Source organism: Stegodyphus dumicola, chromosome 4, assembly GCF_044657685.1.
Source record: "Stegodyphus dumicola isolate Sdum_Otavi_A_Nest chromosome 4, ASM4465768v1".
NCBI classification, from domain to species: domain Eukaryota; kingdom Metazoa; phylum Arthropoda; class Arachnida; order Araneae; family Eresidae; genus Stegodyphus; species Stegodyphus dumicola.
Genome location: NC_140771.1, coordinates 249,588,041 through 249,604,299, shown reverse-complemented (window position 1 = coordinate 249,604,299; position 16,259 = coordinate 249,588,041). Strand labels below are relative to the sequence as shown.

General features: G+C 32.4%; 1 protein-coding gene across 5 annotated transcripts in view; it reads right to left on the bottom strand.

The window, feature by feature from the left end:
- LOC118193293 (ubiquitin-associated protein 2-like) overlaps positions 1 to 16,259 on the bottom strand; it is an 89,769-nt gene that overhangs the window by 64,183 nt on the left and 9,327 nt on the right. For 4 of the 5 annotated variants that reach the window (XM_035364350.2, XM_035364353.2, XM_035364352.2 and 1 more), the window contains exons 2-5: positions 13,665 to 13,838; positions 11,026 to 11,112; positions 5,284 to 5,394; positions 2,383 to 2,593 (exon numbers count right to left, since the gene is read on the bottom strand). In XM_035364350.2, coding sequence (XP_035220241.1) covers positions 2,383 to 2,593; positions 5,284 to 5,394; positions 11,026 to 11,112; positions 13,665 to 13,799 — 544 coding nt within the window. In that variant the 5' untranslated portion in view covers positions 13,800 to 13,838. The remainder of the gene's footprint in view (positions 1 to 2,382; positions 2,594 to 5,283; positions 5,395 to 11,025; positions 11,113 to 13,664; positions 13,839 to 16,259) is intronic. The other variant, XM_035364349.2, reaches the window with a different exon arrangement.

The following is a 16,259-nucleotide window of genomic DNA, read 5'->3' as shown; positions in this document are numbered from 1 at the left end:
CATAAATTAAGAATAATTCGGACTCACGCGGAAATCAAACTCTAAAATAATTATATCACCTGTAAAATCACTATACACATCTTTAAAAATCATATGCAAATTTCAGGAAGTAACCAGATGACACCGATGGTACGTCTTAATGATGAGAGTATAAGAGAATGATATATAAGGAATACAGGCAAAGAAGTAAAATTGTTCGCAGGCGCTTTATAAGCATTTCAGTGCAACAACCGAATAGTTATGACACAAACAACGCATTTGGATGATTTTTTACGTGGTAGAATTATCGGCCGTCTGGAATGTGGGCATACCCAATTGGAAGTATCAAACGAACTTAGAATTACCCAGAGTTTCATCTCCAGGCTTTGGCAATGATTCCAAGATGATGGTAATGTGAGTAGACGTTACAGCACAGGTCACCCCAGAGTTACAACGCCGAATGGTGTATTTTAATTATGGCAAAGCACACTAGGGCTATTTGCCTAAAGGGAGGAATGCCTTCGTGGAGGACTTTCTAAGGGAAACTGGCTTGTATACACGTTACACATGGGGAAAACCACGAAAACACCCATGCAGCCAGCCCGTTCGCAGGATTCGAACCTCGGACCGAACTACCAGCATTCAGCGACTTTACCGCTCGGCCACTGGTGGGCCTACAATGCCGAAAGAGGACTGGTGTTTGGCAGTTACTGCCAAAGGAAACAGGTGGAGCACAGCCTCAGACCAGTCTTGTCAGCTCTCTTCAGCCACTGGTACGACAATTTCAAGGCAGACCGTGTACAGACGCTTAGGGCAGACTGGTCTATATGCTCGTAGAACTGTCAGATGCATTCCACTTACTGCAACTCACTATCGTCTGCGGTTAGCCTGGAGTAGAGAGCATGCATTGTGGACACCACAACAGTGGACTTGTGTGATGTTTTCCGACGAGTCCAGGTTTAGCTTGCAGTCTGATTCTCGCAGGACTTTCATGTGGAGAGCTTCCAGGTACCTGTTACCACCAAGAAAACATCATTGAACAACACCGTTACGGTGGTGCAGAAGTGCTCGTTTGGGGTGGAATTATTCTGGGTTCCAGAACTGACCTGCATGTTCAAAGTGGAACCATGACAAGCCAAATCTATCGGGACGTCATTCTGGAACAACATGTACATTTGTTTTGGGACGTCATTCTGGAACAACATGTAAATTTGTTTCGGGGCGCCACGGACACACAACTTGTGTTTATGGATGACAACGCCCGTCCTCACTGTGCAAACATCGTAAGCGAATGATTTCAATCGGAGAATATCACCCGTATGGACTGGCCAGCATTCTCACCGGACTTGAATCCAGTAGAGCACGTGTGGGACATGCTTGGCCGACGAGTTGCAGCCCGTCAACCTCTTCTTACATGTCTACCGGAACTTCGGAGAGCATTACTTTTCCAGTGGTGTAATGTCCCCGAAGATCAGATCGATAATTTGATACTCAGCACGCGTAGGCGTTGTACAGACTGTATTGCATCGTCTGGGAGACATACACTGTATTAACAATCATACCAACCATGTAATATTGGTTTTTTGTAAATAGGTTTTTTTTTTTTTGTAATTTGCTCCAGGGAGAAGAAATCGCTAATTTTTTTAATAATATCAAACATATAGCATCTTTTTTTGCTCTTTACCTTTTGTTTAATAAATAAGCTTTACAAATAAGTCAAATTTGTTTTACTTCTAACTCTTCCTTTGCCTGATTTTGCATTATCCTTAATTTATGGACAAGAGTGTATATTATTATAAATATTCATTCATATGCTCATAATATAAGCATAACGATCATAATAAACACGAATATGAACTGACCACGCGGAACGAGAATGCAAATTATTAAAATCTTGATAGAAATTCAAACGTGTGTAGTATTTGGGTGGGAGGAAAAGAATACCGAATGTACTGGAATTTTCTACCGTTTTCGCAATTCTTTGATCAATAGAACAACGTGCACCTGTCTGTACTCTTGCGCACACCATAGGTTACGTTAATGCAGAGAAAGGGGGGAAAGCAATTTCCGGGAGTATGATTCACCATCTGACACTGCATATAAGGAATAAAAGTTGTTTGTATAGTTTCGGTTTTGGTACAGGGAAAAAATGCGCATTCATTAAAAAAAAGCACTAAAAATAAAAAAAAAGGGCTTTAAAGAAAAAGTAAGCACCTATAAGGGCCTTTATATTTTATTTTCAAATATAAGGACTTATAAGCACTTGTAAGGACCGCTACGAACCCTGTTTTCATCATAGTTAAAGCATTTTCTTCAAATGCAATTCATTTCAACTGCATCTGCTAATGCAACCAGTGCTAGGTAACTATAAATAAATGAAATAAATTATGAAAACTGACTTACAGTTACGTCCTTGATTGCCTCCACGATTCATACGAGGAGGACCGCGGTATCGGTAGCCTTCTCTCTGTTTAGGTTCTCTTCTCCTGTTGGTATTTTCAACGGGTTCTTTCTCTTCTTTCTCAGCAGAAGCTGGTTCATGGCCATTCACTTCAGGTGCTTTCTTTTGTGCTTGCCTGTTTTTCTTCTTTTTTCCAGATGTTTCCCACTTACCCTAATAAACAAAATAACAAAAATCTTAGAAATACTTTGCATAAAAAAATTTTAATGCAAGTTTCGTATCATTATGCAGTTCACAGATTAAAACCATAAAAATTAATTATATGCTTTCTGCAGTCCAACTTTCTTACGTAATATATTGTAATACTGAAATCTTACAAACATTTTGATTTCAATGGAATGTTAAATTATTTTATACGGGAAAAACAAATAATTTTTATTTGCTGGTTTTTACCTAATTATTTTTAACAAGCATTGTACTAAACAGTCATCAACAATATTTTAAAATCTTTAATTTATTTGGGGCTATTTTTATAGTTTTAAAATTTGTCTGATAACTTTTAAATTCCTTTGTTCAAAATCATCACAAAAATACCTTTAATAAGAAAGAAATTGACCTCTTAGAAGTTCATTTATATAAAAAAGAAAGCAAATGTGTTAAACGTAAGACAGTGAAATCTTAGGAACTTACAGCTTAAGTATGCAAAGCGTTCAATAATTTACAATATTCTAGATTTGCAACACAAAGTTTAAACATGTGCTTTTCGGTTACATTTCAAATAATTTAAAAATCTCAAATGCACAGTTTGCTCAAAAGATATGAAATTAAAGAACTTAAATTCTGAGGTAAAAAAACTATTTGGTTTTCTCGAAACAGATTACCTACTGCCTGTGAACCATGACTAAAACCAAAGAAACTGATAACACTGCCTTTTTATAAACGATACAAAAAGCAGCACTACATATGTAAATACAAAGGAATTATACATGCTTATGTCTATTATATTACCAGAAAAATGCAATGATATGATCTTGAAGAGGACCTATCACATTCCTTGATGTCCGTCAATGTACTTCAAACGCATTAAAAAATGAAATACAAGCTTTCTTATTTGGCAGTCCTATTTCACATGTGCCATTACCACTATTAATTAGATATAAAAACAACACTAATAGCTATGCCTATTTTTCATTCATGCAAATACTGTCCTGATGTCTCTCATCATGCTAATGGAGCAGCACTGCAGATGTTGTTTTCTTATATTCCATATAATTATTTGTTTAAGATGACCCCAGAGACACTCTACTGTCCGAATGTTGGCAGCATACCAGATCAACAAAATTTGTCCAGTGATTACTGCTGTTAGCGAATCATGTGATTTAAAGGCAAATACAGAATAGGTCACCTGCTATGAGATACCTACTATTCTATCTTAATTTATTTACTGCAAAATAATAATAATAAAAAAATACACTTTCCAATATAGTATTCAGTAAACTGAAAGTAAGTTCAAACAATAAATAGCTCTTATAACTACAAAGGCAGAAAGCAAATATTTCATTTTAATATACTCATGATTCAGAATCCCATTACTAGGGGGGGGAATTACCCCTCAAACGATTGCATGTTAGGAACTGTAAAGCAATTTTCAAGGCAAGCTAATTTCTAAGTATGTTTTTAAGCTACAAATATATTTTTTTGGGGGGGGGGACATAGATTTGATCATATTTTAAATTATTTTCACACATTTAGCTGAAATAAACTCCTTAAAAACTATTTTTGAAGAAATCACATCAAAAATGCGAGGCAAAAATGAATACTTAAAAAGACTTATTTTCCGTAACTTTATAAAAGACACCAATCTACAAAACAAATTTTGATCGCAAACACCTTAATGGACGTTGCCAGATTTTTCAGAATGTGATAACCATTCTTTGGGCAGCTACGCTCATAACAGTCAAGTAACACTGTCATTTTCGTACGCTATTCTTTTTTTTTAATTCCAAGTTACACTGGTTTTTATAGATTAAGGCATTATGTTTTTTTTTTTTTTTTTTTTTTTTTTTGCTGAAACTCAATTTTAAAATATTGCTTGAGAAATCTGCTAGCAAACAGCAGAAAGTATGGTAAAATTTCTGGGAATGTAGTATTTTGCCACTAAATCACGAAAGGGAACAATGATGTGATGCGTTCGGTAAATAACTGCTGTGAAATACCAAGTTTGTGTGAATCTCCGATATTCTTTTATAAGTGAAAACAGATCACTTTCACTTTGTACATGGGGTGAAGAGCAGTGCCAAAAAATTACAAAAGGATTTCATGAAGAATATGCTTTATTTTTCTGATGTATCATATAATCTTTATTTAACAATAACATTTTGTATTTTTAAAGTGTGTTTTCTTTTGATATGATGATAATGTTTGCTGACTTACGATAAATATTGATAGCTGGGACTGTTTTTAAAAAAAGTTTTGAAAATTATCAACTTGCATTAAGTAATTTGCAGCTTTTCATCAGCAACAAAAAACACCAGATCGCATTAAGGCGGTTGTGTTAACATATATGTAACCAAATTGTGCATTCTTAAAGAAAAGGTGTTTAAAATATGGCTTTTCTGGCCTATCTGTCATTACTTCAAGACCACAACGGTTCCATATACACGCCATTAAAGTGCTATGAAGCACACAGCTGTATCAAAATATTAAAAATATACAATTTAAAAAAAACAGTAAAATTAGCAGATTTTATATCTTATTTTTGCTAGGCAAAAGACCAGAAAGTAAAAGAAATATAAGAATAATTATGAACACGAAATCCCACACAATTTTGTTATAAATGAATGTAATTAATTAAATACACATGGTACACATCTAAGAAATTTGCTTTAGATATTTAAAATTACCTCATCTTGATTCCCTTCTAACAACATAATTGCAGCTCTATTGGAGTCATTGTCACAGTCATGAAGAGCTACAAGGGCTGCATCAGATGTCCTTCCTGTTATTTCTATTATCTAAAAATATAGTTTTAACTTTAATTTCAACATTTCCAAATATATAATAAAATTATTAGATGGCAAATGAAATCAATAAATATAAAATTACACAGCACTTAAGTTGTTAAAACAATAAAATGAGCTACAAATACACTATTTAAAACTGAATTTGCTTCAAGAATACCCTTCAAGCAAAAATCTCATGAGTATAACTAAGACACAATGAAACAATGAGTATAACTAAGACACAAATAAATACATTTATTATAATGAAATAATTACATGTGACATAACACTGAATATAATTTCAAAAACAAAATAGTCTAATGAAACATACAAAATGATTTTAAACCTAAAAGTAAAAAAATCTGATGTGTACACCACGACTTCCTTGTAAGGAATATTAAATTATACGCATTTTTTCTTGCATTTTATTTAAACTTATTAGATAGAATTAAACCTACTTCGTCGACAGCGCATAAACCACAATAGAATAAATGCATTCTTTAAAATTCACTTTGTTTACCGTAGCGACACTCTGGCGCTAGGTTTACTTAACAGTATTATATTTCGTTCATATTATAACTCAGAATGCACAAAATGTATATCATTTAAAAAATTATCTAATCGTTGCCACATGTTCTATTCAAATACTATAATAAAGCTAGAACTATGTATGAAAGAGATTAAGCAAACAAAAGAAACAGTTTTTCACAGACAATTGAGTATTTCTTATTTAATTAATTCAGTTCTCACTTCGCGAGAAGGCAAAAATACATAAAAACTCAAAATATCTATATTAAAAATTACGAAGTAAATCTCAAACGCTTATTTCCTCGAAAAAATTCCAGAAAGAATTAAGCATGATTTAATTGGCAATAATAAATGAATGTGTTATCTTTGTTGTTGCGAAGCTAAATTTCTCTGGATTGGCAACAAATCCACTAGTCTCCTGTTTCAAATGTAAACATCAATGGCCGCCATTAAAAACAGGCTTAGCGGCAATTAAACAACTTTAAAATTGCTGATAATTCTAAAAATATTGCACACAGATTTACTAAAGGCATAAAATCCTTAACCAGAAGATAAAAACAACGTAATTCAATCATTTTTAAAGCAAAAAATGTATGATTTACAAACATATAAGAGTAAAGAAACTGAGATCACTGAGCCGGGTAATAGAGTGGATATATATATATATATTTTTACATACGTATGGTGCGGCCGATTGCAACCAAAATACGAGGTGCACATCTACATGTTATAGCAGTCCTGTATACAAAATTTCAATGTTCTGAGGCTACTCGTTTTTGAGTTATGCGAGATACGTACGTACGCCATGAAAAATTCTCTTCAGAATTAATTTTAAAGCATTTTTATATATATATATTTTTTGGAGGGAAGGAAAAGAGTATTTTATTCTGTCCTTACGTACAGATATCACGCAAAAACATAGTTAAATTGCATTCGATGGCGGTCAAAATGGATATTTTCGTTGAAATATGCTGCCTGAAACTTTTTGCGATTACAATACTTCCTTTTTACTTCGTACAAGGAAGTAAAAACACTTGTCAATTTTAAACCTCTAAAAAACTTGTCAATCATATTTCATGAAAACTTCTAACATATTACAAATAGCGTATACAATAAATTCTTACACTTTTATCAGATTTGTTCAGCCACTTGAAATCAATAACAGACTCTGGCTTATATGACATTCTGTATTATCTGACATACCACCAAAAAATAAAACAGGCATCAAATGGCAATAAGATCTGCAAATTGTGGAATGTAGTATTTTTTGTTTCGTTGCTCCTGACTCTATCGCATGTCTTGATCATCCAATCTTATGTCATTCAGTGCAGTGCAGCTATCATTGTATGCGAAATGGTTTATCGTCTGATACTGTTCATGCATCTGTGTGTCAAGTGTATGATTTGACAAACATTGTTGAAGTGTTTAAAAGCTGAAATTTGCATAAGTAGCATAAGAATGATGATGAAAAGAAACAAAGTTATACTGATGGAACAAAAATTTAAGGCAATCAAGATAATGAAAGACGAGAGAAACTGCAGACAACTTTGGCATTGAGCAGGTAACAGTAAAACGAACACAAATAGAAAAATGGTGTGCATCAAGAGTTACAGACTGTATTAAAGCAAAGAAAAATTATAAAAAAGTTAGTGAATCTTAGCATATTTGGTTTACACAGTTCAGAGATAGAGGGTGTCCTTATGTCAGAGCCTATTTTACAATAAAGCTCACCCAGTGGCAAAGTGGCTAGCGCATCGCACAACTGCACCACAGGTTCGGGGTTCGATCCCGGGCAACGTTGAACCTTTCACCCTTTGAATAGGTCGATAAAATGAGTACCAAGTTTGCTTGGGGACTAAACACAGGAGGTCCTGCAACAAGCTGACCACTTGCCCAGCACATACGCTAATACATTAATTTACCCATAAAGTTGTTTTGTTGCTACATAATGCTATAAAATATTCTGATGCAGAGAAGTTCCAAGACGTATTCGTAAAAGGTGATGTTTCTGCTATATGCCAACATATGGATAAGAATGTTTTGGAAAAAATAAAAAGGAAGTATTGCAGGAAGTTACTATCCACAGAGAATGAAGAAAGTGAAGGAGAAGATGTGATAAAAAATTGAAAAGTAGCAATGTAAAGGATGTCGCTCATTGGGTTACATGGAGGCCTACAAATGCTTAATAATTGAAGAAGCCGCTAGGCGATGATAAAAATACAAGAACGGAAAACATAGATGAAACTGATAAAACCACTGTACCTTTAACGCAAAGTATCACTAGATCTTTGCAAGAAACCAAAAACTGAATGAAAGATGATGATCAGTATAAAAAAAAAACTAAAGGTGAAATTATCACTCTTATCAACTACGATAAAAACAAAACTGAAGATCAAGATCCAACTATTAATCCTTGTAGAATTTCACAATACAGTTAAGGGTCTAGAAACTGCAATTAAAGATACTGAGCAACAAGAAGCAACAGGAATCAACATAATGATGCTATACAGACAGCAAGAAATGGCAGTGAAAAACCAACATTTGTAAAGAAAGCAACCTAGGAACAAAACTTTCTTTCAATTATCACAGGACAGAAATTTTGAATTACTGTACATACTTATTTAACTTCAGTCAATTCTGTGACTGTAAGTTCACATTTTCACTTAATTTTTCCTGTTTTGTTGTAAAACACAATTATTAGGACAACAGTGTGTAAAACTACACCGCATTTTGATGTTTAAATAGACTTTTTCTTAACACTTCCCTATTATACAACACATTTGCTTATCTGATGCTCTGCATGTCCATTTATGCCAGATTTGAGAGTCTGTAAAGTAATATAAGAGACAAACGTTAACCAAATTTTCCTCTACTTGTCGCACCAAATGTCTTTAGATTAAGAAAAAAAAAAATCCTCCTTTTCATATAATTTAAAAAATTTATTGAAGCATTATATATAAATGCTAAGATTAAAACATCTGAGAAACTAATTCCCTACCATGCATCATAGTAAAATGAAAGATGGTATGCAAGAAGCACCCAAAAATTACTTCTAGAATAAAAATTTAATCAGCAGTTGAATCCAGGTATTGCAAGGCTTTCAAGAAATACTTAAAAACATTCCTCAGGATATATATGGCAGAAGAGTATTTAAAAAGTAACAGATTACCTTTGTTTGCAAAATCCCTTGCGAAAAGAAGCCAGAAAATTATTGAAAATCAAAGAGTTTTTTAACCCTCCCAGCATTTTGAGTTTAGCTCCGAAATTTCAAAGTTCCTCACAATGTCATGAATAAATGGTACTGTCTTGATTATAATTAAAAAATGACTTTCTCACTTTGTACCTTGATCCCTTTTCTTCTAATGTACATCTAACCCGAAACTGAATACATTAAAATCTGCCACAAATTTTTGTTGTGAAATGAAAAACCATCCTTCTGTACTGAATTTTCCGTCCATAACACTGAGGGATTAAAATGCAGACTCTTTTAAACTTTGCATTTTCACTTATACAGAGGCTGTTCACACATTTTTTAGATGATGTATATTGTATTTACAAAACTAAATTACTTAAAATTCTTGTGTTTTAAATGCTCTATTTGACATCCCTTATTATGAACTATCTTTCAACATCACAATTTCCAGGATAATAATGCCTTTTGAAGTGGCAGAGGTATTCTATCCCATTCCTCTCAAACAGCTTTCCGGAGTCCTGTTAGGATTTTGGGACAACGTTTGTATAATGCAGTTTTTAAAAGTCCGAAAGCACAAAAATCCATAGGTGACACAACAGAAGATTTAGTAGGGATATCAGTGAAGGTTATGGCCTTGATACCAGTTTTTTGTTCCATTTCTTTTAGGAAATTTACAGTGAATTTTGATGTGTGAGTGCTAGCTTTGTCCTGATGGAGTCTCACAGATTGATGGCACTGTGGTTAAAGCGATGGTATTTCATTCAGAAAAATTGGCGATAAAATATGTTCCTGATAATATTTGGAGTTAATCTTGACATTTTTTTGCACTCTCTTTATTTTTAACTTGCCAGTATAAGAAAAACCAGCAACAATCACGAATCTCTTAGAAAAACTTTCTTTCGATTCTTTGAACCACGTACTTAAATTTTTTTCTTCCCTTTTATGATAATAAATGGCTCTTTTTTTTTACAATCATTTAAATACACCCATGCTTCATCTATTGTGACAATCGTTTTCCATTTTTCTTTGGATAAGTGTTTCTCATATAGAATTCTGCAGTGTGTCCTGCGTTGAGCGATATGCTTTGGAAGAAGACGATGCACATTGCGTTTTTTCGCTTTCTTAAGATTTAAATCAACGTTTATCATTTTGTTTACAGTGGACACCGTGCATTTTAATGATTTTGCAACTGTCCTCTGACTGGGGGGATTTTCTTTTACATTAAACAATGTACCTTTGCAATAGTCGAAGATGTCCGTTTTTTCCTTAGATACTTGCTTGGAATTTTTGTCCCGCTTGAGGCTCCAATTTGATTTTTTCCTTTCTTGTTGATGATATTACCTATCGACGCTTTAGATGTCACAAAACCATGACTCTCACATTGGTTTTGGATAACGGAGTATGCATATTTCTCTTCGGAAAGAGCGTAAATGTAGCCTTCGAATCACTGCTTTGTTAAATTCGCCATTTTAAATAAAAACAAAACTTTCAAGCCACAGATGACAATTTTGACTTTTAAAAACATAGTACAATTGCAATTACTTCTTTTGCAGTAAACGATTTTTTATTAACGCTTACCAAAATTGTTTAAAAAATGTGCAAAAAGCCTCTGTATTTACTCTCTAATAATGCAAGAATAATGAACAGCTTAAATATTTTCATTAGCAAAAACCTGATGTCGAAAATAATGCAAATACATAATAATGATATGCAGAAAACTAGAAACATTCCAAATCCATCACAAAACTAAATTAGACTGATATATTACAAATTATGGGCAAACAAAAAGTAAGTATCTGTTTCTCAGTTTCTTTCCTACAAGATTAGTTTTTCAACTTCTTATACCAGTGCAGTCTGAAATTACATGTAATTAAAAGCTGATATATCACACAAAAAAAATTAATAACATGATTAACACTTACTTTTTCCACTTTATCTTTCAGATCCGGGTAATCAGATTTGTTGGCATCATTGATAATCTGTGCTATTCGCAACTGTTCAGCAGTAGGCTTTAAAATGAAATGAAAGCAAAAAAGAATAAATGACATTTAAATCAGTTTTTATGCAAAAAAGGTCATTAAAAAAAAGCAATTTTAAAATTTAATATTACATAAAAAGCTTTAGGTACTGTTCTGTTATCAGGATCGGATTCAGATACTGCGAAAAGCTGACAACCTGGCAAAATTTTCCAAGCATAAAAATAATCACCAAAATATTTAAGATACATAGTTGAAGAAAAATCCAAGGGAAAAAATAACATAACAGATATTCATACAATTAGAAATCTTTAATGTAAATTAAGGAAATTAGAAGCAAAGGTGGGAAATCAGTTAGAGCATTTAGCAAATTAAGATTAATGCGCAGGCATAAAACTGCGAATATCACTTAAAATGTGATAAAAGATTTGCGTTTTAAGACGCTGCTGCCGCCAAATTAACTTAAATAAGAATCTAATTAGTTACGCCAGTGCCGCATTGAAGTCTGTTTTGCACTGTCCCATACTTTTAAAAGTTTGAATACGATAACTAGTATCAGGGATCGAAAAAATTATAGTTAACGCAGAAATGTTCAAATCTGGATCTCCATTCCAGTGTTCTTTCGAACTGAAACAGAACTTTATTTTATGGCTTTTTGTGCAGTTTCTTCCAGAGTGAAAGATTACTTGAAGAAATTTTTAAAATGTTCTCAGGAAATTGTATGGAAGATGTTTAGTCATTAGCCAAGTTCCAAATTTTCAACTCCATAGAAAGTAAAATAATAATAAAAATAAAAACGACCATTACATCTTTAGAATTTGTATTCTCGTTGCAAATTTTCAAATGCATTCTTTTACTTTTTTAAAATATAAACACCGTAGCAATTTTAAAAGTAAACATTGGTGACTTCATATAAATCAATCTCTTGGTGAGTTTAGAAGAACATCTGGCAACAACTCCAGTCCCAATATCAGAACAGTATCAGCTTTATTTAAATTTGTAAGTATAATTATTAACACTCATTTATTTTCTTTTTTAATTTTATGGTTTTTTGTGCAGTTTCTTCCAGAGTGAAAGACTCCTTGAAGAAACTGAAAAATGTCATGAGGAAATTGTATGCAAGATGTTTCATCATTAGCCAAATCCCAAATTTTCAACTCCATAGTAAATAAAAAATAATAAAAACAAAAACAACCGTTACATCTTTAGAATTTGTATTCTCGTTGCAAATTTTCAAATGCTTTCTTTTACTTTTTTAAACTGTAAACACTGTAGCAATTTAAAAAGTAAACATTGGTGACTTCATATACATCAATCATAATTATATATCTTTTTGTTTTTGCTAAAAAAAACATTTATCGTTTATTTTCTTTCAGAATCAAGAAATTTCCAAAATGTTGAGAAAGTGTTCAAATGTTTGTAGATGTAAAATAAAATTCATATTTCAAAAAAGAAAGTTTTAATTAAATAAACAGGATGAATTTAAATGCCTGTCAAATGCCCTTTAAATATAAGTTTGAAGACATTTTACCAATGCAGCAAATTTTGGTGCCTTTAAAAAAAATTGCAAAACTTGACAAAATTAAATTTTTCAAGTAAAATCAAGAAAACTAAAATAGTATCATTCAAAAAATAGGAAAATTTGAAGTGTTTTAGATTTTAACAGCAGGCCAAAAGGGTTTAATAAGGTTTTTTTTAAGCTCTCGCTAAGTTTGTAGTCTACCAGTCTGCTGTTGCACTCACTTCTGCTAACCCCTTTTTTTTGTCTTTTTAGCTTTATTATCAGGCATCATTTTCTTTGCACTTACGACATATACAATTCAACAGTACAAGTTTAGAATTCCCGATGTAGTGTTAAGTGTTGACATACATTTTTTTTTTCAGTCTTTCCTCAGTTCATCACATCAAAGATTCAGTTTTCTTAGTGCAAAACTCTTCTTGCTTTTTATTATTAACCTTTACATATCACGTTCTTCACACTTACATCATATAAAATTCAGTTTAATAGGAAAATCATAAAATATTAAAAAACAGACAGTCAGACAGTCTCACACACTAAGGATAAACATGTTTTATTTTATACAGTGTTGCCACTGCTTGCTTTCAAATCATTGAGTTGTTAGTCAAGATTTCATCAAAGTTTTACAAAATATGAAATTTAAATTTCAAACAGGTGCACATGTTTGAGAGCAGAACAACAGTATTCAAAATTGGATGGTCTAGGTACTGTCGTTTTTACACAGTGCCAGGAACATGCGTACACACATGCATACTTCATTATTTAATTTCTTTAAAAATAATACAGGGCTCCAGTATTTAGTGGCAACAATTTCAAAAGCGATTTGCCATTTATAGTGGATTATGCAAAATCCCATAGATCATTCAGGTTAACGTCAGTTTCGGTTAAAATTATGAAAAATTTATAAAGAAAGGAAAATTTGCAATCTAATTCTAAATAACATCTAATTTCATTTTTTAAAACAAAAATACCAAAGAAGAATGTTATTTACTAAATAAGCTTCCTTACTTAAAAATGCTGTTTAGATTATAATGATGAGAATAACTGACAATAATAGGGAAATTACCTGTATTTTTGAAACAATGCCATCGGGTGCCTTTGACCCTTCAGAAGTGCTTTTTGTAGTTGAATGGGATGGTTGTGGTTTATTTTTATCTTTCGGTGCTCTACCTGCTCTCTGTGATGTGGCGGAACTCATCATGTACAGTACTATATACAAAATAGGGTATTTACAAAATAACTAGAAAAGAGAAAGAAACCGATATCAGTAATAAGAGACATTCAAACAAAGATACAGAACAGTTTTCCTTTGAGAATTCCAAAGAAGAATAACTTTTGGATACCAAAAAAGAGTACTACAGTACAAAGTCCGCAATCCGGACTCGTCGGGACTTCGACGATTCCGGATTATAGATCTTCAATTTAAATCTGGTAAGATGGCATGCAGAAATTATACAATTAAAAATATGAAACTGTAATTTATGAAATAAAGAGCAATTATGATCTAAAGGGTATCAAATTTTACCAAAAAAAAAAGCTTAATATTTATTTGTTTACTTTCAACGCGCGCATGAGTAAAGCACTCTCTACGTGCATGTGTAAAGTTTGTGGCTTTGAGGTCCGGATAATGTACCTCCGGATTACAGACTTTGTACTGTATATCAATTCCTTCATTAAAAAAGATTACTAAACCTGTTATTAAAGGCCCTTAATCATATAGTTATTGCTATTTAATATAAGGTGGATAGCTAAAATTCTAGCAATTATTAAAATATAAAATTAAAATTTTAAAGGATTTATTCATGGTTAATTAATTACATAATATAGCTACTGGATCCCCCCCCACAATGAAGCATGAAATATTTCTCTGGAGTTCAAATATAACTAGCTATGTAACATGCTTTAATAATAGAGCATTCCACAGTTGCTGATTATTAATATATGGATTTTAGCAGCTACTGTACTTACAGGTCTGAATTCCATTATCAGATAAGACATTTTGGGTTTTCATCCGCAGAGAACCCGTTGGCGCTTCGGGAAAGAACCCGTTGCATTTTTACTCGCCAAGCTCGCGGTTCAGCGACGATGAGCCGAGCCGTAAACGTTATATTTTGTAAACGTGATTTTTAGTGCATGTAAATTCAAGTTAGCAGGCAAAACAATATATTAAGCATATGGTAGTAAAAATTCACAGATAATAAGCATGTAGATGTAAAACTAACCGGTTAAACGTGATGTACGAAAATAAATTTGTATTAAATTCAAGTTAGCAGAGAAAAGAATATAAGACAATATATAAGCATTTATAACGGAAATCAAAATTCATTAAAAAAGTATAAATTAGTATTAATATACTGAAATTAACCGGTTAAATGTGATAAAAGAAAAAAATTTGTCTTAAATTCCATTTAACACAGAAAACAATATACTCCGGTACTTTTCCGTTTTGCCGGTGCAAGCGATAAAGTCGCCAATAATGGTACAACCGATGCCAAACGGAATATTCTCGCTGGTAAACTTTTAAGCCTCATTTTCAAAACAAGTCGCAGCTTTTTCTTATCAGATTGATTGTTTCTTTCAATACTGGCATATAATTACATAGAATTTTTATCAGATATTTCAGTTTTATGTCTAAGGCCATTTTCGGTAATTAAGTCAATCAGGATGCAATCACAGCGCTTAACCCGAAGCCGAAAATATAGAAAAGGTAAAGTCAAGGGTTAAATTCATCAATTCTAACGAGAATGCATTAGCGAAGTAAAGCACTGCAGTTTTACATAATTTCTGAGTAAGCTATTCGTACGAATTGAAATATTTCTTGCATTTAAACTTGTGTTCCAAATTAAGATTTAATTTGAAATTAATGTAGATAATTACTGAGAGCATTAGATTTTTGTAGAGTAGTTTACGTGAGATGAGATCGCTTGGTGTCTCGTGATATGAACCGGCGAATCAGGATGTTGAACCATGAAAGCATAGTAAATTCTTAAATTAATGTCTTTTTACAAATTTATTGTCTTTATTTATTGGCTTTTTATAAAATTTTAAGCGATATTAAAATGTTTATGCCTTCAAAAAAGGAATTCTTAGAACTAACATTTTTTTAAAATATTTTTTATGTATGTTGTCGCCAATAAAGTCTGCTTGGCGGGATTTGCGCCGGCGAAACGGAAAAGTACCTATATTCCTTACACCAGCAGTGGTTTGCTAATTTTGATGACTATGGCGGTGCATCAAACTATTCTGTCATCTTAGATAATCAATAATATTTTTTATTTCAATTTAATCATCTATTTATGTCACACCTGCCATCCTCTGAAAGGCTATTGTTAGAAAAGCATTAACAATGTATTACCTTGTTAAAATTTTACACCATAAAAATTGATTTATTCTCATAATTTTAGATGACAATAACCAATAATAAAAATAAAAGCATTACTTAATTATTTAAAATGCACATGCATATTTTTGAGAGGGCTACGGAAACAAATTATTTTAGAGGTTGGAAACCTCATGGTTCTTAGAGCCGTGTTACAAATTATTATTCACTCCACACGCCGTATTTTCTTCCTTTCATCCCGAACCGAGAACCGGCATCTATCTACGAAAATATTTCTATCTATTCGTTGTTAAAAAATTCAGAAAAAATAATAAATAAGAG